Source organism: Orycteropus afer, unplaced genomic scaffold (genome assembly GCF_000298275.1).
Source record: "Orycteropus afer afer isolate SDZICR_OR568_19922 unplaced genomic scaffold, OryAfe1.0 scaffold00059, whole genome shotgun sequence".
Lineage (NCBI taxonomy): Eukaryota > Metazoa > Chordata > Mammalia > Tubulidentata > Orycteropodidae > Orycteropus > Orycteropus afer.
In genome coordinates this window covers 9,985,448-10,004,916 of record NW_006921646.1, presented here as the reverse complement: position 1 = coordinate 10,004,916, position 19,469 = coordinate 9,985,448, and the positions used below count along the sequence as shown (strand labels likewise).

Sequence of the window (19,469 nt, the reverse complement as noted above, 5' to 3'; positions counted from 1 at the left end):
AAGGGGAGGCCATCAATGAGATGGATTGACACGGTGGCTGCAATGATGAGCTCAAGTATAGCAGGGATTGTGGGGCTGGCGCGGGATCGGGCAGTATTTTGTTCTGCTGTGTGTGGGGTCGCTATGAGTCAGAAACAACGGCACTTAACAACAACAACAACAACAACAGGACTAGGATAATAGGTTCTCAAATATTCCTAGACACATTCTACCCCTCCCTACTTCTTCCAAAAGCTCCCATTGCCTATTCTATCAAACCTACACATTTCAGTCTAGCAATGAAGTTCCAGCCTATTCTAGGGTTTTAGGGGATTTATCAGGAGGTCTGGTGGCATAGTGCCTAAGGCATTTGACTGCTAACCAGAAGGCTGGCAGTTCAAACCCACCAGCCACTCCTCAGAAGAAAGACTGGGCAATCTACTTCTGTAGAAATACCACCTTGGAAACCCAAGGAGGGGTTGCTATGAGGCAAATTATATCACCTTTATTATTCATGGGCCCCAAAGAGTATCCCATTAAGCTCAAATGTCAATATGATGAAAATGTTGCAAAATCTTAGTTGCTTTGTCTCCCTTCCCTAATTGTTGGCATGCCTGGTCAACTGTCCATGCAGTTCAAAACAAAATGATACTGTTTCTGGTCATGAACAATGAACATTTCTGTGCAGCCCATAGACTGTGGTTCTGCAGGGTTGTCTGCTCCAATCAGTTCGTCTTTTTGGTTCTCCTTGTGGAGATGCAGAAGCCTCTACATGGCTGTGCAGTGTAGCTGATGCAGACCTAAACATCTTACTTCAAAAGCTGCTAACAGGTGGCTTTTCAATTCTAATAATTCAGATGGGAGATGTTATCAGAGGCCCAGGAGACTACTAATGAGCTGGATTTCAGCCCTGTTTTTCCACCTAGATTATAGATCAGAGGTGGAGGGGATCTTAGAAATCATTTCACAGATGAGCAAACTGAGTTAGAGATAAGATAAGTGATTTCCACAGGTTGCAAAAGTCGTTAGGGCTAAACTTGCTTTGGTTTGTCATTAGAACCTCTCTTTCAACCCATACCCAGAGACTGAGGTGTTTCCTTGAACACATTTCCTAATTTGTCAGATCCTGATGTTCCTGGGTAGCACAAGCAAGTAAGTGCTCGGCTGCTAACTGAAAGGTTGGCTGTTAAAGTCGACCCACAGATGCCTTTGAAGAAAGGCCTGGCAATCTACTTCTAGAAAAAACAACCATTAAAAAGTGTATGGACCTCACACATGGAGTTCAGGGCAAACGCAATAGCAACTGATTTGCTTTTTGGCTAACCTCTTATAAAGTAATGTCATGTCTCACATTTTATTATTATCCATTATGGCCCCCAGCAAAGACCTTTACAAAAAAGCTGACCTCAGACTAGCTGGTCTGCTGTTACCAAAAAAACAAACCAAACTCACTGCTGTCAAGTTGGATCTGAATCATAACAACCCCTCCTTGGGTTTCCGAGGTGGTATCTCTATGCAAGTAGATTGCCCAATCTGCCTTCTGAGGAGTGGCTGGTAGGTTTGAACCGCCAGCCTTCTGGTTAGCAGTCAAATGCCTTAGGCATTATGCTACCAGAGCTCCTGGTCTGATGTTAAGAGAAAGCAGTTAACAAATAGCTAGCTGGCTACCTATTTATTTCACTTAACAATCTTGTCTTTTCCTCCTAGCATCTCCAATTGAGCTCAGGTTATATCTCAAACAGTACGATACAGTTAGGAATTCCCCAAGAGTTAGTCCAACAGGTTCATATAACAAGGGCACAGTGGATCCTTTAGTCCCAGTTCCAAACTGACGTCTGCAGGAACACTAGTTGAAGTGTGAGTATGAGTCAGGCTCATTGCAGCCAGCTGCCACCAGATATGTGTTAACCTCAAGGTCAAAGCCACTGGTCCTCTTATCAAAACCAGTTGTCAAGTCCACTCTGACTCATGGCAACTTCATGTGTGTCAGAGTAGAATTACACTCCATAAGGTTTTCAAAGGCTGTGAAATATTGGGGGTCAGCACCTCTGGGTGGACTCGAGCTGCCAACCTTTCAGTTAGCAGATGAGTGCTTAACTGTTTGTACCACCAGGGACACCTAGTCCTCTTAATAATAACAACAACAACAACAACAAACCTCACTGCCATTGAGTTGATTCTGACTCATAGCAACCCCCATTTGGTTTCCAAGGCTGTATGTAAATCTTTATGGAAAAAGACTGCTCCCATCTTCCTTCCATGGAGTGAGTGGTGGGGTTTGAACCACCAGCTTTTTGATTAGCAGCCAAATGTCTTAAATCTACATGACCAGAGCCCCTTGGTCCTTATAATAGCACTTTATATAACCAGAGATAGGGCTTGGCTGAGGTCAGAACAGGCCTTTAATTACTGGGTTCTAATGAGACCCAGAAAGTGTTCTGGTGGCACAGTGGTTAAAGCATTCAGCTGCTAATCAAAAGGTCCCTGGTTCAAAAACACCAGCCATTCCATGGGAGAAAGACAAGGCAGTTTGCTTCTATAAAGATTTATATAGCCTTGGAAACCCTAGAAGACAATTCCATTCTGTCATATAGGGTTGCTATGAGTTGGAATTGACTTGCTAACAGTGGGTTTGGTATTGGTAACGAGACCCAGAGCATCTCTACTCTATGCTCATGACCACCTGGGAGAGGAATCAACTCCCACACCTGGACCTAGGAATGGTGATTACTATCAGATAAAACTCTCACTGCTGGTCTGAGAAATGTGGTCAGTGCTGTGCACCTTCCCCAAGGGAGATGTCAGAGAATGACATGGCTGCATCTTGACATCAAACGGTGTGATGCAAGCACTCCAGGGCCTCAGCACCCTGGACTTGTTACCCTCTGCCATGGCTCATCCCTTCAGTCCTTTGTACACATTGCCTTGAGTTTTACTGTCTCTAGACCTCAATGTGGGAGCCCTGGTGGCATAGTGCCTAAGGCACTTGACTACTAACCAGAAGGCTGGTGGTTCAAACCTACCAGCTACTCCTTGGAAGGAAGGTTGAGTGATCTACTTCTGTAGTGATATTGCCTTGGAAACCCAAGGAGGGGTTGCTGTGAGTTGGATCCAACTTGACGGCAGTGAGTGTGGTTTTTTTTTGTAGAACTTAGTGTAAGCTCTTCTACATTTTCCACTCTCTTCCTCAACTTGACCCTGACTTTGAATTTCCAGGGTCAATCATTGTGGTATCTGTATTACTCCAATAACCCTTGTTGTTGTTGTTGTTGTTATGTGCCATCGAGTTGGACCCGACTCATAGAGCTCCCTCCTTGGGTTGCCGAGGCAGTATCACTAAGGAAGTAGATTGTCCAACCTTCCTTCCGAGGAGTGGCTGGTGGGTTTGAACCACCAGCCTTCTGGTTAGCAGTCAAGTGCCTTAGGCACTATGCTACCAGAGCTCCCCCACTAACCCTTAGCACACACAAATTCCATTTGTGGGTGGCTTTGCTAGGGTGAGAATCATCAGGTGCCAAACATCTCCTCCCAGTATAGATGCTCCCTGCAGTGGAGAGGGAGCTGCCTGGCATTCAGCAGCCCCATCTTCTGTAGCCACTGTGTCAACCTTTACCCTCTACCAAAGAAGGAAACCAGAGTGGTGATCTGCAGACAATGATCAGTCAATACAGGGACTGATGACTACTGGCTGTAGGAAAATGGACCTACTGACCCCATCTTTGGAAGGAAGGTTGGGCAATCTACTTCCATAGGGATACCACCTCGGAAACCCAAGGAGGGGTTGCTATGAGTCAGGTCTGACTTGAAGGCACATAACAACAACAACGACCCCATCTTGGTTACTTACCTCATTCAGCTTGACCCAGTTGAAGGACTTCAGTGGGTGGGAAGGCTGGGGAACATGCTTCTTCCTGAGTGGGGTATCACTGCTAGGGAAGGGGTCTGGAGGGTGGGGTAGGCCCATGCTGAAGCAAGGTGGGGCACCTGGGGGAGTGGGAGGTCCACCAGGTGGAAGGGGTGGTGGTGGCGGTGGGGGGCAGCAGGCAAAGGATAAAGGGGGTGGGGGTGGAGGCAGGTCATTGGTTGTCATCAATGAAGACAAGGCAAGTGGGCCCCCAGGGGGAGGCAGGGAGGATACAGGGCCTGTCTGTGAGGAGACAGAAAAATCAAAAGACAAAGCTATTGGTATTGATGCCATTCAGATCCCTTACCACTGTTCTTTCCCTTACTTTTAATTTCCATCTATACTATACCCCAAATCCTGCTGTCACCTCCCATACACATTTGGTCCCCCCACTTTCTCTCTCTGTATTCCAAATTCCCAACACACACACACAGACACCACACATACACAATCACACACAGACACTGGAGTCAGTCATAGTAATACAGTGCAACAGCAGGGTTGATCCATATGGTAGTGTAGGCTGCTGACTGCATGATGGTTTCCAAATGACAGGGTGAGAGGGAGTGAAAAATCCCACCTGCACTCTGCTTTGCAAAGTATGCTTCCTGGGACAATGTCACCCAGAGGAAGGGGCATTACTTCTTCTAATTAACACAAAGATACAACCTAGACTACTGGGTGATATTGTCAGCCCTTACAGCCTCAGAGGTCCTCTCTTTCCTGACCTGAAGTCTCCCTTGCTCTTCTACCTCAGTCTAGGATCCTTGGCCCCTCCCCACACCTGCTTTGCCCACTCTGCCTGGAAGCCCAGGGTCTCAGCTCCAATATGTGAAAGGGAAAAGGGTGCCCACGTACTGAGATTTCACTGAGTTGGGCTACCAGCTCTGCCACTTGTCCCCGAGCCTGGCGTAGCTCCTGGGACTCTCGGGCCAGCTTGTCCTTCATCTTGTTCAGTGTCCGCATCATCTCTTCCTTCTCCAACGTCTTTGTCTCACATTCTCTCTCTTTCCTCTCTAGCCGGCTCACCAGCTCCGTGTGTTCTGGGATGGAAGATGGATGGGAGAGGAAATGGGAAGAGAGAGTATGAGTATGTGTGTGTATTCACCTTCATGGGAGGATATGGAGTCCTGGGCTGCACAGGAGAGGGGTGGTAGAGTATGCAGCAGGCTTAGGCAGAACCCCTCACCTTTTCGGAACTTCTCAGCTTGGTCTCGCCACTGTTTCACTTCATTCTCATTGATAAGCCTGGAGACAGAGGGGAAGGGGTCAATGTGACTGTTGAGACTGTTGAGGTCTTCTCAGTTTCCTAGAAGACATGTTATCTCCACATTCCCCACACCGGTACCCTGACCTCCAATCTCTCCAGACACACCTGGAGGCTTGGATTTTAACTCCTTACATCTCTCCAAGTCTCCATCCCTGTCTAATACTCATTATGTGTCTCTCTTTAGACTAGAGAGCTGAAAAAAACCCTTAGATGCCCTGATCCAACCCTTTTGTGATAGAGTTGAGGGTCCAACACCAGAGATAGAAACACCAACTAATTAATTGTAGAACTAGTACTAAATCTTAGGCTACCCTTAGCTATATAATGACTTGCAACCCTTTGTAATAATAGGGTTTTGCAGCTGAGAGAGAGAGAGAGAAATATTGACCCTATCGTGGTCTAGATTTCTAGGCCCAGCAAAGATGAATGTGTAAGAGCAACAGAAATCGTCCCATATCCCCATAACATAGGATGGATGTGTTGAGGGTAAAGAAGGGACATATCTGAAACAGTGTGTTAAAATTAAGCTTTCATCTCCACACCAACGTATAAAAGATAAATGAAAACCCAAAGTGAGATCTCAATGATAATTTCATTTGTAAACCTGAAACATGAAGAGTTAGATATTTGACTCTTGGCCTCTCAACTTGATCAAGGATCTAAGGAGAGGACAAGGTATGGAGAGAGAAGAGTACTTTGTGAAGAAAATTATTTGGAGAGACTATTGTCAACTGACTCAATGGCACCTAACAACAACATTGTCAACCCCCACCCCCAGGAGGGGTGGTGGCTATCTCCTTAACCATAGTCTTAGTGACGGAGCTTCTTTGGGCCCACCAAGAGAGTTTTGACCTATATGCCCCAACATCGAGAAAGAGGCATAGTTAACAGGAGTCTGACTTGGGGCCAGGCAAATCCAGAGAGCAAGAAGGATTGAACAGGACAATGTTGCTGTGCTAGGATGTGCCAGCACTCCTAGAGGTTATTAGAAGAAGAGATCACCTGAGGGTTTCCCACAGGCCAGATGTAAGCCTTGTGGAGGAATTGAGCTGAAGCTATTCTAAGTCCTGCCCAAGAGGTCCACCTGGGAGAAAACTGGGACCATCAACATTGTAAATCTGTGTGCATTGGCTCATGAGTGAGCCAGGGGTGATGGAAAGGATGAAAGAAGCCAGGTAGGCAGTGGCCGGGGGTGGGGGGAGCAAGAACAAAACAGCTTGCATGTCCAGTGACCTGGGTTTTGCAGGCAGAGACACTCAGAAGGGAACTTCTGAAGGTCCCAGGAACATAATCTCATGTCTTTATTCAAGCGCCAAAGAGCAGAAAGCCTGCTTACTAAGTCACCTAACCAAGTAAGACTTTCCCTTTCTCCTTCCTGCCCCCATGCTGCCTCTGGGGAAACTGGTTAGTTAGTGGGAGGGGGGGTGGTAGAAGGCATTAGAAAAGGAACTGAGAGCAGAGAAAAGAAGCCACCCCCCACACACACACACACCCCTTCCCACTGTAGCTTCCCAGTCCCAGCCTGGGGAAGAGAGAGATTTAAGGTTAAATTGAGTCTAGCACGATGATTCACATCTGGGATTAGTTCTTCTCAGATTTGAGACTATGTTGACAGCTAAAAGTGATCTTAAGACTTCTATTACCCAAAAAGGACCAAAAATGTCTTTGGGCTTGAGATTTCATCCTTTGGCAGAGGAAAATTTTCCCTAATAAATAGTGTAAGGAATTATAGGAAATAAAAATAAAGCTACATTTTGATTACTTTACTGGTTGCAATTGTTCAACATACCAGTTAGGACTTTAACTAGATCAACACCCAACTGTTTATGCTAATAGAACAAGTAGTGTGGCTAGTTCAGAAATTGTTTTCTAGTTGGCTGTGGAATGCAGAATAATGAAGCATTTAGATCCAGTTTACCTCCTTAAGGGCAGTTGGCTCAGGCTCAGACTGAAAGTTAAGCAAAGGCTTTAAAATTAAAAGTCAATGTGCTCATGTAAGGTCTTATCATAACCAATGAGCTTTTGAATGTGTTTCTCTGTATTTCCCTAAACCCAGAGTCAGAAAAAGACTCCCTTTTCCAGAAGGCCTTAGGTTCTAACATGCCTCATGGTCAGTGGTTGGCAAATATTCTGTAAAGGATCAGAGAGTAAATATTTTAGGTTTTTCAGATCACATATAATCGCTGAGGCATTTCCTTATGTGTTCATTTGTTCTAAACAATACTTTAAGAACATAAAAACTATTCTTAGCTCATGGTCATACGAAAACCAGCTGGAAGATCAGATTTAGCCTACTGCCCATAGTTGGCTAATCCCTGCTGTATGTTAATGCATTTAAATTCCTCCTGTATCCAATCTATGCAGTAAATTATTGAGAGTTAGTTTCATTAGCCACAGGTATGTGGCTATTTAAATTTAAATTGATTAAAATGAAAAATTCAGTTCCTTAGTCAAATAAGTCACATGTCAAATGCTCCATAGCCACATGTGCCTAGTGGTTACCACATCGTATATAGCACAGATAAGAAGTGTATCTATTCAGTGGTCCTATAAGTTTATGTGTATGATCTGAATTCCCAGATGTATAGTAGAGCTGACAAGGGGCAAGGTTGTAGTCACTGCTTGGTCACAGGCAGCTACCCAGAGGGACCAAGTAGTTGAACCTGTGGACTCAGGACCATAGTCTCAAAGAACATCAAGCTCAATTGGCATAACATACTACACAAAACATTGTTCCACCTCCTACTTTGGCAAGTAGTGACTGGGATCTTTACAAGCTTGCAAGCTGCCATCTAGATGTAACGATGGGTCTCTCCTCATCCAGAACAAAGAAGAATGAAGAAAACCAAACATTCATGGAAAGAACTAGTCCTAGCAAATGGTACACCATCCAATCTGCAGCCTGTATGACTATAAGACCAGAAGAACTAGATGGTGCCCAGCTACTACTGTCAACCACTTGGAAGGGGATTTGTGTAGGATATCCTGGATAGAGAGGGAAAACAATGTGGAACAAAACTCAAAATCATTTGGAAAAAAAACAAAGGGGGAGACCAGGTTTGCTGGTCTGATAGAGCCTGGTGGAACCACTGAAACTATGGCCCCTAGCTGCCCTTCAGGTCTGAAATTGAACCCATGCCTGTAGCTTCCAGCCAAACAACAGACAGGCATATGAGCTGAACATTTATCTCAGGTAGATCCACTCCTTGGAGAGAACAATCCAAGAGAAAGAAGGGCTGCTTATGCACAAGGAGACAGCTCAGGAGGCAGGAGTGCATGGAGGGACGGACACAGGGAAGAGGTAACTATCAGGAGGAAGTAGGAAGGGAGCTGTTGCATTGGGGTAAATTGTGGTCAATGTCATGAGACACAGTGTATGTGAACTGCTGTATAGAAAGTGAATTTGCTCTGTAAATTTTTACCCAAATCACAATAAAAAAAATTTTTTTTAAATAAATAAGTAAAAAGAAGCGTGTCTATTATCTCAAAGAGTTCTGTTGGACAGCATGCCTCAAAACACATTTGTGAGTGTCTGGTTTGAGAGAGGAGTCCCTGGGTGGAACAAAAGATTAACATGCTAAGCTGCTAACTGAAAGGTTGGAGGTTTGTGTCCACACTGAGGCACCTCAGAAGAAAGGCCTGGCAATCTACTTCCAAAAAAACAGCCATAGACAATCCAATGGAGCACAGTTCTACTCGGACACACATGGAGTCACCATGAGTGGAATGGACTCTACGGCAATTGGTTTGATTTGAGAGAGAGAGCTGAGGTTTCACTGGTGAGACCCAGTGTAGGAGAGAGATGAGGAAGGAGGAGGAAGACATGGGGAAGGCTGGCCATTGCTCACATGTTGACAATGTTCTTGACGTTGAAGTTCTCCAGTGGAGCCAGGTCAGGGTCCACACCCCTCTCATCCTGGAGGACAATCTGCTGGAGGATGCGGTCCAGGAGCTGCCACTGCTGGAAGTAGCCACCATTCCGCTTGTCTGAGGGATGACAGGCATCATCTATTTACTGAGCCCTGGAACCCACTGGAGGCCTGTTCTAGAGTCACTGCTTGGGTCCAGACTGGCAAGAAGTACCCTTCCCCACCCTTGGCAACCTCCCAGTTAGATGGGTACAGTTGCACCTGATAAAGATTCACAAATCCAGTCATCTCTTGATTATCTGCAACTGATCTTTTATGAATGTGTCAATGTTCCTGACATTTTTCTCTACTCCCAGAAATGTGTCCTGGCTGCCTTTCCTCCCTGTTTGGACTTTAGGCATCCTAGGTCCTGGGAATGCAAATTGCTTTTATCATTATCTCAAAAAAAAAAAAAAAAAGCATCATTTGGAAAATAAATCTGTTCTAAAATATTACATGCTGAATAATGAAGTCTCTGGGAAATAAAAAAAAAGTTAGGATTTTCTATGCTATTTCTCTAAAGAGAAAGATCAATGGAAAATAATTGCAGATGTGCACTGAGAGGGAGTCAGAATGAGTAAGAGAAGTGATTCATGGAATCCAGGAGGTATTCTTGGTGGAGGTGACCTTGAACTATGAAGGCAAAGGCACCATGTGGTCATCAAAGGCATCGCAGGGTCCTAGTCCATCTCTCTCTAATCACAGTCTGCATGGATATGGACTTTCACTTTACATGGCAGCCACAAGTCTCTTCTTTTAGTTCTGTATCCCAATAGCTTTGTCTCTACTGATCAGCAAAGGAGGTCAGCTATAGGGATTCTTACATCAAAGTCAAGCCATAATGGCTTCTTGGTGGAATGTAATGTCTGTAAAGTCCCCATGGAACACCAGGTACAGTTACTGCTAGAGCAGAAGTCATGTTTCCTGGGGCCTTTCCATGTCTCCCATGAAGACTTTCTGGGCTGAGTTTTGGAGAACTGACCTGGTCCACAATACAGTATCTAGCTTCCTTTCTGCCATCCCACCTAATGCAGGCATTGAAAAGTGACATATTTTTCCATTTGCTTCTCACTCAGCAAAATTGGGTAAAGGCAGGATCACTGGTTCACAGAGATAGAACATGTTTCATCTAAAGCTCTGACAGCAATGAAATGAAAGCCCCCTCCATATATAAAAAATGCTTTCAGCTTCCGTTTCATTCACTGTAAAATGGAAATGATAACACATACCCCTTAGGCCATTTTGAGGTTTAGAGATGATGTGCTTTGCATCATGCCCAGCCCAGAGCTGGCACTCAAAAAATGGTGGTTAATGCCACCATCACCATGATCACCAACAGCACTATCATCATCACTAAAGATATTCTTTTGAGGTTGACCATTACAATGGACCAAACTAATTTTCAAAACACTGTATTTCATGAACGGCTTAAATGCCAAATATTGCAGTTAAAGCTCATTTCAAATTGTGTTTTGGGATGGCTATCAGTAGTTACATATAATTTATTCAATCACTGTGCATACCTGGGTCTTAAGAACTTAGCCACCTGGTCCTGTAGTAGCTGACATTTGGTATGGATAAAGGAGATAGGGTGAAAGGACTAAATGGTAAGGACTAGATAAAGAAGCAGATAAAACATTTAAAAAGGCCTGCTCATTCCACATCAGTGCTATTCCCCCAAGAACAAAACTTTTTTTTTTGGAACTCTCCACAAGGACTAATTACTCCCCTGTCATGGGTTGACAGCTAGAGCTGTTTAATACTGAAAATTAGCCTGGGATGTTGGAGTTGCTCAAGTCCAAGTCCCCAACAATTAGTATGCTCCCTAGGTGACAGTAGAAGCTGCTCTATTTTAATGACCCCCCAAGACAGGAGGGAAGCAAAGGGGCTTGAGTCCTATGGCCTGGCCTTCCAGGATGTGTGCAGTGAGGATGTGTTCAGGCTCACCCACCCAGCAGGGCCTGCAGCCTTGTCTCAGCCTGTCCTGAGAGCCAGGGCATGGGAGCCCAGCTAGGAGGCAACAGGTGTGGGGGACTCACAGGGCATTTGCAGACAGTGATGCAGGACAGAGAGCAGGCAGGGGTAGGCCTCAGTGTACTTCAACTTCTTATGAATCAGTTCAAACATCTGGGATGCACTCTTGGTGTCAATGTGGACCTGAGGAGCACAGAGGAGGCAGGAGGCAGTTAACAGGGAGCACTGAAAGGAATGGGGGAAGACACAGAAGACCTTTTTCCCATCCACTAAGCCCTACCTCCCAGGAAAGCTTTCCTTCCCCTGCCTCTGTCTCAGGCTTAAAAACAGAGAGAGAAACTGAGAAAAGAAGGAGGGAGATGTGTTAATTATATAACAAGGATTCTTTTATCTTGGCACTATTGGTATTTGTGACTAGGTAAGTCTTTGTTGTAGGGCTGTCCTACGTATTGTAGAATATTCAGCAATACCTACCCTGGCCTCTGCTCACTAAATACCAGTAGCATCTTCCTCCAAATCTGTGACAGCCAAAAATGCTCCAGACATTGACAAATGGCCCTGAGGGAGGGGGGATTTGGCTGTGTTTGAGAACTATAGATCCAAACTAAGGGAAGGAAGCAAGGGCAGAGATGACTCAAAGTAGCATAGGTGGAAAGGGCACTTGATTTCAGGTCCACAAATGTGGGTTCATATTCCAGATCCTCTGCTCTTTATTTGTGTGACAACAGGTAAGCAGCTTAATCTCTCTGACCTCAGTTTCTTCACCTATAAATCCAGGGTTTTTGTGAGCATATAATGGATGATGCTTTGTGACTATGAAGTGCTAGCCAAAAGTAGGTTTTTATTTGGATAGGAATTTTATAGTACAATCTCTAGGCAGTAGAGCTGTTTGTTTTCATGGTTTTTAAGACTAAAATGAAAATATGGTTTGGTTTGCTAAGCATGATCTGCTTAGTTAGTAGTGGGGAGAGATGACTCAGGAAATTATTAGAAGGCTGGGGGAAAGTCAGCCTAGGAGAGGTATTTGGGACTAAACATGTATAACCACTGGCTCCCTTTCTTTTGGGAGTTATAGTCCCCTTTCTTTGGAGGCAGAGGCACAGAAGCCCACCAGGTGAGGTCCTTCAGGTAAGGTCCCCCAAGTACGATGATGCCCACCAGAGCCAGCACACTGCCAAAGCTCCAGAAACTGGACCTGGCCATGGAGGAGCACTCACGGGAACCCACCAACACTGAGCCCACTACAGCATAGGATCTGGAGAAGTGACTGTCCTCACCAGGAATCATGCCTACCAGGCTCCTCACCATGTCAAACCTCCTGGCTAGCTCCAGGTCATCCTCATTTCGGACCATCTCAAAGAAGTCTAAATGCCTAGATAGGAGAGGGGGAATACAGAGAGTAGACATTATACTCAGGACATCTTTGGTGGAGGATTATAGCCCATTGGTCCCCCTGCCCCCAACTGACTATCTCTGAAGGCTTCATTCAGGTGAAAGGACCCCTCCTTCTCCAATCTGATCTTGCTCTGAGAGGCATCCCACAAAGGCTGGATATGGACTTACAAATGAACACTCACTTATTCTTGGAGGGGGACAATAACCATGGAAATGGGTTAAGAAGGGGCCTAAGGTATTTGACTGCTAACCAGAAGGCTGGTGGTTCAAACCCACCAGCCACTCCTTGGAAGGAAGATTGGGCAATCTACTTCCATAGAGATACCATCTCAGGAACCCAAGGAGGGGTTGCTACGAGTCGAATCAACTTGACGCTGTGAGCTAAGCTGAGTATAGGACCAAAGAGGAAGGAAATCCAATAAGGTGGATAATATACACAGCATTTCTTACACTCTATCCCCTCCAAGGCAAAACTGGAAAGAAACCATCTGCCTGTACGCCAACACTTTTTTCCTTTACAGAACCCCATGCACTCTTTCAGAGAGGCCAATTCAGTGTACTTTCACCTCAGATCAGAGTATCTCAACCTCGGCACTATTGATATTTTGGGCTGAATAATTCTTGGTTGTGGGGCTGTCCTGTCCATTGTAGGATGTTTATCAGCACCCGTAGTCTCCACCCACTAGATGTCAATAGCAGACCTCTCCTTCAGTTGTGACAACTAAAGATGTCTCTAGTCTCTAGTCCCCTGGGGGTTAAAATTATCCCTAGTCAAGAACCACCAACCTCTATTTACCTTCCCCAGTGTTCTCATGCTGTCCCCATATCAGCCCATAAATTTAATCTCTTTCATTCTTAGCCCCCTCTTCTTACCAATTCAACCCCAAATGGATCCATCCTCTGTCCCTGAAGAACTAGTGTAATAAAATTTCCTGTACTAATGGGATAGAACCAGAGGGGGCTCACTGGTAACATATAGGAATTTAATTGTGCCCTTTAATCAATAAGAACCTTTATATATTGCATTTTGGGTGGGCCATTTCTTTGTTGAGCAGGAGTGCAATGCAGGATGTTTAGCTCACCAGCCATTTTGAAAGCCAAAGAACACTCCAGTGTATTTTCAAATGCCCTTTGGGGGAACTACTTCTGTAGCTCAGTACTATTAGGTTCATCTGTCTATAAGATCAGAAATGAGATAAGGAGATCAGCAAAGAGGACAGTCAAGGGTATAAGCAAGAGGTGGGACAAGTGATGGGAGAACTGTCCACCTTCCCATATATACATAGAGCTGATTCTGAATCTATGCTGGGTTATGGTGAGTGGATTCCAGTAGGAAAAGCATCCTTAATGAAGGTCCTGACCATCTCAAACTGAGGCATTTCCCACAGGTTTCCAGTGGGGATGGGTGGCTTGAGCCTTACTTATCCAGGATGGCATTCTCATGTTGTCGAAGTTTGTCAATCACAGGCTGTATCCCCAACATCAGGAACTCATACCGTAGATGTAGACGGAACTCCAGATTATCCTGGGGATCACCAAAGGAAGATAAAACTCATTGGCTGGTTCAGAGATTCCTGCTCAACCATTGGTTGCCCCACCCCAGCCAATGTCCCACCACATTTCCTGCAGCAAACTTCATGGAGCTGCTTCAAGTGCAAGAGCTCCAAGAAAGGGCAAGAGGAGGCATTCTTTGACCTTGTTATTTCTCTAAAGAAGGCCCACTGCCCAAATCCTTTAAGGTCTCCTGCCTCATTTCCTTCAAGTCTCTCATGAGTTTTCTCTTAGCCTTCAGTGTCAAAGAGCAGTGGTGTATAGTAATAGAGCACAACTTTGGAATCAAGCAGATCTTGCTGCTCTGCTACATAATAGCTTTGTGATCTTGGGGAAACTTTACTTTCCTCATTTGTAAAATGGGAACAACAATGCTTACCTATAGGAATGATATACAAAACAATTACCTAGTGAGTTATAGTTACCAACTGATCAGAACAGATGCCAGCCATATATACCTGGTACTGATAAAGCTGATGTTAATATCTTAAGGACAGATTGTTCTTCCAAGCCATTTCACTTAACTCAGTCCATCAGGACACCATAAGCAAATATATATGCCAGCAGAAAAAGAGGGAAATGTAGAGATCTTTAAATTATTCCTTTTGTTCTTCAACAGTTGGCCCTAACTGGGGAGTATGCTTGTCTTTTAATTCGGGGAGTTTCTCTGCTCTTCAAGTTCTTCTTCTAATGTCACTATTTCTGTGATCTGAAGACCCCATTTAGACCCCAACAGAAACCAGAAGCCACACCTCCTGCACTAGAAGAGCAAGGCAAGAAACCAGTCCATAAGTGGGCCAACAGAGTTCTGCAATGCCCTCCTTCCATAAACAACTCCCCACCACTTGAGCCAGCAGCAGTCAACCTCAGTGGTTGTTTATGCTCTTTGTCCATGACACACGTGATGTATGACGTTACCTATGTAGGAAACTCCTCATGAGTACTCCCAGGTTTAGATAAAAACCCAAAAGAATTCTGTGTTGAAGCAAAGCTAGAATCAGTCTTCACCACAACTTTTGAGAGCCATAGATAAGCTAGGCTGCAGAATATATACAGGTTTTGCCCCTCCATAACTGCAACATTCATAACATGCTCGTTTTTCTTAGGCCAAAGTGAAGAAGGCATGAAGTTATAAAGATGATAAGCTGAAGATGGTGACAGCTACACCAATCAGACACCTTGGCCCCTTCCTCTTACTACTTCCCAGAAAGTGCTTACACACTCTATCTGCCCTAGACCCAGGAAGTCAGGGTATATCAAGGGCCAGGAGAAGGTGCCTCACCTCTCCAGCTCCAGCATTGAGGACAGCATTGATAAAGGACATGATGGCCGTTTTCAGGTTCACTTCATCTCGATATCGGCCCAAACTTCGGTCTAACTCATTCAGCAGTGTCTGGAGGGAAAGGCAAGATAGAAAAGGAGAAGACAGCTCAGAATACTACAAGTCCAGCCTCTGAATGTTTGCCCTGCCTTTCTAACTACCTAAGATGCCCCATCAATTCCTATCATGTCTTCCCAGCTTCTCTTGGACCTCCTCTAAAACTCACCTTTTCCAGGAAGAGTTCTTTGCCTCTCTACACTTTAATCTCAGTACTGACTTACTTCCTCTCCATTCAGCTTTTGAGGGCTGAGTTTATATTATTGGGCAATGTTGATGTGCTTCTTTATAATTATGCTTCAGTTGTTTACAACTCATTATGTAGTCTTTACCTAGCCCCTTGATATCATGGACACTGCCTTTTATCCCCTTTGCATCTTCTGCAAAGGGCCAGGGGCCACTTTCAGCATGGAGTAGGTGCTCAAAAATGTTTAATGACAGAAAAAACAAATAGCTTTTGCTAGAGGATAAACCATAGAATTTATAATGACAGTTTACATCCACTGAGGACTTGTTGTACACCAGGCACTGTGCTAAAACACTTTATATTTATTTTCTGATTCACTGGTACTTTTCTAGAGCAGGTCAGGAGGAAGAAAACAGAACATCATAGTCTGAGCTCCCAGGACAGGTCCCAGTCAGCACTGGCTCAGGAATAGGGCTTCATCTTGACCCTAGCAATTGTATTCTACTCAACATTCTTAAGTGAAGTCCTATAATGAGCTAGGTGCTAGGCTCAGAGACATAGAAACCACAAGTTGAAGCACATCAATATTCCAGCCTCACAGAAAGGCCCATAACCTAGTGAAAGAGACAAGTCCATTTTCTCAGCCAACTTTTAAAAAGAGTTCTAACTCTTAAGGCTCCTCATGTCTTTTTATTTAAACACTTTGGGTCCCAGTACTCCTAACTGGCAAGAACCGTTATGCAGCCCACTCTACCTCCTCTTCCCCCCAAGTCTCTGCTACAAAATCCTTAGTCCTCATCCCCAGGACAGGATGTCCCTGACTGCCTTACCCAGTTGATGCCCCTGCCCTTCACTACTAAGTCCTTTACCTGGAAGCGTGTCCGCTCAGCTGCATACACTTGGTAATGCAGCATGGCCTGCAGCACCTTCTTGTGGCCACCAGGCACGAGACACACAGCACCCAGGATCTCCAGAACTGCCACCTTGGTCTTGCTGTTCTCAGTGCGCAGGCTCTGTGCAATGGTGCTGATGGCCTCAGGCTGTGCTAGCACATGTGCCCGGCCCTGAGAGTTGTTCATCAGTGCCTTGATGCAGCCAATGAGGGAGGTGTGGATGCGACTCTCACAGGTGGCATGGTCCATACTCCGGAGGAAATTCAGCAGACAGGTCAAGCCCTCCAGCTCAATAAAACGGGTCACAAACCTACACCAGTAAGAACCATTGGCAAAAAATGATTCCTTGCATGTGCGAACTATATCAAATACATTTTGCAAATAGTTAACCCCATTCACTACCTGTGTACCACCATGCATCCTATAGTAGCTGCTATGCTCATTTATAAAGTTTATCTACAGCACTGAAATACATCCCATTGCCCTCACAAGAGATTAGCATCTCATTTGCATTTTAAATATTTTACATTTGCATATCATTAACTGTCTGTCGCATAGCTATGATGGCATATATATAAAGAAGATGATCATAATAAGTATGGCTGTTAAACCTAAATCCACCTCAAAGAATTCTGAAGACTCATCTCCACTAAGGATAGGAATTAAGAGAATTATAGTCAGATAACAAGGACTTCCAAACAGAAGGCCCAGTAGAGTCACTGAGTCAAGGGACCAAGGCTAGGGAGCTATCTTTCAAGGGATCATTAAGAAAACAGCTAAGAGTTAGAATTTCCAGTAAGATGGAAGACTAGGCAAACAAGTTACCCAAACCCTCTACAGCAAAGACATAAGAAACCAAATGAGACAGATATGGATTATACCTGAGCTTCAAAGGAAAGGATAAAGAAGTGGATCAAACACTGACTAGAAGAAACTGAACAAAAGCAATGAACAAGGAGACAAATAGAGCAGTGAATTGTTAACTGGCCTGACACAGTATGGCGATTTTAGATTTTTCAAGCAGCATTCCAACTGGGGCAAACCAAAAAAACCAAACTCAGTTCTGTCGAGTAGATCCAACTCATAGGAACCCTTCCCTGGGTTTCCAAGGTGATATCACTACAGAAGTAGATTTCCCAACCTTCCTTCCAAGGAGTGGCTGGTGGGTTTGAACCATCAGCCTTCTGGTTAGCTGTCAAATGCCTAGCAACCTGATAATTGGCTCTTCACTCCCAGGACTGCATCAGTGCTCACACTGGTATATGGTGACCAGAAAGCAACTGTGTTCACACTGCACAGCCACACTCACACCTCCTGCAGCCCCATCCACTCCTGCACCTGATCAATGATAGACAGCACCCAATACCAGCCCAACCCCACTCTGAACTGCTCTACACAAACAGTGAACAGAGGACTGTGCACACACTTCCACCTTCTATCACACCTGGAGACAGAAGGTGAGCACCTAAGTACTGTCAAACTAGCAAGCAGAGAAGCATACCTGCCCCACTTGCTTGGATGTATCAAAACAAAATAAAGCAAAAAGGAAAACCTGGGTGAAACACACAACATGCAATCACCAATTAAATATAAATCCAACAACCACAATGTCTCAAAGACAACAAATGACCTCAGTTCACACAAAGAAACAAGACATAGTGGCTCAAACAAATGACCAAAATACAGAGCTATAAAACTTCCTGAGGAAGAAATGGCATTGCAACTATCTGATAAGGAATTCAAAAAACTATATTTAGGTACTTTGAACAGATTGACAGAAAGGTCAAAGAAAACACAGACAAAATCAAAGAAAACAGACAAAGCTCTGGATGAATTCAGGAAAATGGTACAAGAGCAAACTGACTGCATCAGTAAAATAAAACTACAAAACTTAACTAGGGAACCAAAGACATCAGTTTTAAAATGAGGGCAACTACACAGCAAAAAGAGAGAATAAATAGTGTAGTTACAGTACATCCAAGTGGAAAGGAAAGCAAGATGACTTCAAGATAGAAAGGACTGTTTTAAACTGGGAAGAAAATAATAAATTACAAGGTAACTTTAAAGATAATGAATAAACCTTCTCATCAAAATAAAAAAGAGGAAAATCATCAACATCTAGTAAACACTAAAACAATAGCAATGAAGGAAATGATAAGAAAATCCATAAGCAAAATGAACTCAGCTCAGAAAATTATCTGGAACAAAGAAATCAGCAGCACCACAGAAAAACACGCAGCAAAATGACTGCAATAAATTCATACTGATCGATAATTACACTGAATGTAAATGGATTAAATGAGCCAGTCAAGACACAGAAAGTAGCAGAATGAATGAGAAAACATGACCCATAAATACGCTATCTACAAGATACATACCTCATACATAATGACCTAAAAAAATCAAAGGCTGGAAAAAATATATCAAGGAAATGGCAATCAAAAAAGAACAAGAGTGGCAATATTAATTTCTGATAAAACTGACTTTAAGACAAAACCACCATAAGACAAGGAAGGGCATTATTATATAACGATTAAAGGGTCAATTGAACAAGAGAATATAATCATAATAAATATCTACACACCCAGTGAAAGAGGCTCAGAATATATAAATCAAACTTTAACAGAATTGAAAAGAGAAATAGTCAACTCCACAATAATAGTAGGAGTACACCATTTTCAATGAAGGACAAAACAATTAGGAAGAAACTCAACACAGACACAGAAAAACTAAAAACACAATTAACCAACTTAACTTCATAGACGTAAACAGAACATTCCACCCAACAACAGCAAAATATTTATTCTTTTCTAGCACACATGGAATATTTTTCAGAATATATCATATGTTAGGCCACAAAGCAAGCGTCAATGAATTTAAAAACATTATAATACTACAAAGCAACTTCTTAAACCATAACACTATAAAATTAGAAATCAACAACAGGAAGATCAATTAAAAAAATCAAATACATGGAAACTGAATAACACCCTGTTTAAAAACTACTGAGTAACAGAGGGAATAATTAAA

The 19,469-nt window shown here is 43.8% G+C and overlaps 1 protein-coding gene across 1 annotated transcript in view; it reads right to left on the bottom strand.

Moving 5' to 3' along the window:
• Nucleotides 1-19,469, bottom strand: part of DAAM2 (dishevelled associated activator of morphogenesis 2) — a 62,134-nt gene that overhangs the window by 29,126 nt on the left and 13,539 nt on the right. The window contains exons 5-13 of the mRNA XM_007939427.2: nt 16,416-16,749; nt 15,264-15,374; nt 13,852-13,955; nt 12,341-12,407; nt 11,101-11,218; nt 9,002-9,140; nt 5,073-5,131; nt 4,742-4,926; nt 3,827-4,126 (exon numbers count right to left, since the gene is read on the bottom strand). Coding sequence (XP_007937618.1) covers nt 3,827-4,126; nt 4,742-4,926; nt 5,073-5,131; nt 9,002-9,140; nt 11,101-11,218; nt 12,341-12,407; nt 13,852-13,955; nt 15,264-15,374; nt 16,416-16,749 — 1,417 coding nt within the window. The remainder of the gene's footprint in view (nt 1-3,826; nt 4,127-4,741; nt 4,927-5,072; nt 5,132-9,001; nt 9,141-11,100; nt 11,219-12,340; nt 12,408-13,851; nt 13,956-15,263; nt 15,375-16,415; nt 16,750-19,469) is intronic.